Below are 2,327 nucleotides of genomic sequence, written 5' to 3'. Positions count from 1 at the left end.
GACCCGTCCAGGTGACCCGTCCAGGTGACCCCGCCTCTCACCTAGAATGTTAACTGGAGAGGCAGCAGCACCTCCTGACCCCACTGTACAGAAAAGAGGTGGATGGATGAATTCATACAGGATGTCCAGTGAAAAGTTCTGCAGTTTGAATAACCCGACTAAACTCAAAGTATTACACAGAAATATTAAAACCTTTATTACAGATGATGATAGAAAGTTCAGCTGGTTTAAATATTTTGCACATTAGGGTTAGGGTTAGCTGGAGGAATCACACAGGAAGCAGACTAACATGCTTTTATTTTGGTAACTTCTGGTTCTGATTAGTGAGAAATCTGGAGGATGAAGAGTTCTGATTGGTTTAGAGTTCTGGTTCTGGTTGAGACAGAGGAGTGGGGGGCGGATCTTCTACCCAACATCCATCTGGAAGAACCTGGAAGTGACCTTTAACCCTCCTAGGTCACTGGCTCCGCCTCCTTCCTCGAACTAAACCTAAAGAGGAGCAGAACCGGGCCGAACCAGACCGAATTCTGCTGGAGGGTCAGAGATCGACCTTGAAGATCCAGAGGAAGGAAATGAAGGCCGGTGCTGAGCATCAGTCTGAGGGGGTGGGGCCACACCGTACCAGGAAGTCCAGCCCCAGGAGGCGGGGACAGACCCGGACCAGGAAGTCCAGCCCCAGGAGGCGGGGTCAGACCCGGACCAGGAAGTCCAGCCCCAGGAGGCGGGGTCAGACCCGGACCAGGAAGTCCAGCCCCAGGAGGCGGGGTCAGACCCGGACCAGGAAGTCCAGCCCCAGGGAGGCGGGGATGTGCACGGCCTCCAGGCTGAGGGCGGACGGGGCGTAGGGGAACAGGACGGGGAAGGTGTGCTTGGTGTCCAGCAGCAGCTGCGGCGGGTCGTTCCTCTCCTGGAGGACGCTCTGCAGAGACAAACAGAAAACACACAAGTTCCTCCTGAACTGTTGTGGTTTCACTTGGTGAACATGTCTTAGGAATTAGGTCCCAGACTTTGACTAGGTCGGTTTCAGCTCAGACTGACCTGAATGTTTCTGATGAAGGACACGGTGACTCGCTCCTCGAACTCGTTCAGAGGCGTGTAGAGGTTCAGGATCTTCACGATCTGCAGGACCAGACAGGAAGTGGTCACAACCTGCTCCCATGTTCAGGTCCACCAGTCGGCTAACTGGGAGAATATTACAGATGTTTCTTTTCTAAACTCGACTCCATCAGCTGACCTTCCTCAGCTAACAGGACTCTGGAGGTCCACACGGTTCTGTTCTTGGTTCTAATTGTTTGTGTTTTCCTGCTTTTCTTTCATCATTTCATAAAAGCTTCATCTCTGTTCTGTTTATGATCTTCATGTTTCTTTGATTCCCTTTATATTCAGGACGTTTTTGGAGTCGACCAACTTTTGTGACAGTAAACCTAAACGGTGGAAACACGTCAAGGTGCTGCTCAGATCACGAACTAAAGGTGTTTTTAATTCATCATGATCCATTCAGAGCTGAGCAGCCAGGTGTGGAGCTGAACCTCTGACCCGATGAACCTCTGACCTGCTGAACCTCTGACCCGATGAACCTCTGACCCGATGAACCTCTGACCCGATGAACCTCTGACCTGCTGAACCTCTGACCTGCTGAACCACTGACCTGCTGCACGGTCAGAGCCGTGCACAGCGAGCAGATGGCCTCGGCGTCCTGAGACGTTTTCTTCTTGACCTGCAGCAGCTGGGCGGCCTGGATGATGGGCTCCAGCGTGGCCGAAGCTTTGCTCTGGAACAGGTTGTTGGCTCGCAGCCACTCCTCCAGCTGACTGGTGTTGTACCTGAACAATCAGACAGGGGGCAGCAGTCAGACTCCAGCGGTCGGACCTGAACCTCCGGTCTGAGTTCTGGTGGTACCTGAGCTGCATGCCCGTGCTCCAGGAGCAGACGTCCTTACGCAGCAGCAGGTTGTTGAGGGTGAAGGCGTTGATGCAGTGGAAGAGCTGGCGGACCACCTGGCCCACCACCTCGGGGTCCAGTCCGTGGTCCCTCATGATGCTGTTGAACTGGCTGAGCTGCCGGATGAGGCCCTGCAGGGTGTAGGTGGTGGGCCCGTCCGCGTCCGTGTCCATGCTGGACGAGCGGTTCCTGTAGCCCATGGACTTGACTCCGGCCAGGCTGGGAATGCTCTCGCTCTCCAACATGGCCGACACTAAGGGGTAGAGATATGGGTCAGAACCTTCAGGTCCAGAAAGAGACCCATCTGGTGAACCTGATGACTGATCCTCAGGACTCAGATGGAAACCAGAAACCAGGGGGTCCAAAGTGGGTCCTGGAGGCCCGGC

The 2,327-nt window shown here is 54.3% G+C and overlaps 2 protein-coding genes across 2 annotated transcripts in view; both read right to left on the bottom strand.

The window, feature by feature from the left end:
* Positions 1-172: 172 nt before the first annotated feature.
* Positions 173-2,222, bottom strand: LOC106934697 (unconventional myosin-Vb-like). The gene is made up of 5 exons (XM_015014764.1): positions 1,900-2,222; positions 1,649-1,823; positions 1,039-1,119; positions 779-919; positions 173-739 (listed from the first exon to the last, which is right to left on the bottom strand). The coding sequence occupies exons 1-5, from the start codon at positions 2,184-2,186 to the stop codon at positions 728-730; spliced, it is 696 nt and encodes a 231-aa protein (XP_014870250.1). The 5' UTR covers positions 2,187-2,222; the 3' UTR covers positions 173-727.
* A 53-nt stretch (positions 2,223-2,275) lies between these two features.
* LOC106934694 (unconventional myosin-Vb-like) overlaps positions 2,276-2,327 on the bottom strand; it is a gene marked incomplete at its 5' end in the record, with an annotated part of 6,572 nt that continues 6,520 nt past the window's right edge. The window contains one exon of the mRNA XM_015014757.1: positions 2,276-2,314. Within this exon, the coding sequence (XP_014870243.1) occupies positions 2,276-2,314 (39 nt within the window). The remainder of the gene's footprint in view (positions 2,315-2,327) is intronic.

The sequence above is a fragment of the Poecilia latipinna genome, unplaced genomic scaffold (genome assembly GCF_001443285.1).
Source record: "Poecilia latipinna isolate Pla-1442-1.1 unplaced genomic scaffold, P_latipinna-1.0 Scaffold1846, whole genome shotgun sequence".
NCBI classification, from domain to species: Eukaryota; Metazoa; Chordata; class Actinopteri; order Cyprinodontiformes; family Poeciliidae; genus Poecilia; species Poecilia latipinna.
Note: the sequence above shows the minus strand (reverse complement) of the source record. Positions and strands in the feature narration are given on the sequence as shown.

Coding starts and splice junctions, on each gene's coding strand:
- LOC106934697 (XM_015014764.1), bottom strand. CDS start 2,186: ATGTTGGAGAGCGAGAGCATTCCCAGCCTGGCCGGAGTCAAGTCCATG. Junction 1,824..1,899: donor AGCACGGGCATGCAGCTCAG/GTACCACCAGAA, acceptor CTGATTGTTCAG/GTACAACACCAGTCAGCTGG. Junction 920..1,038: donor CCTTCATCAGAAACATTCAG/GTCAGTCTGAGC, acceptor TTGTCTCTGCAG/AGCGTCCTCCAGGAGAGGAA.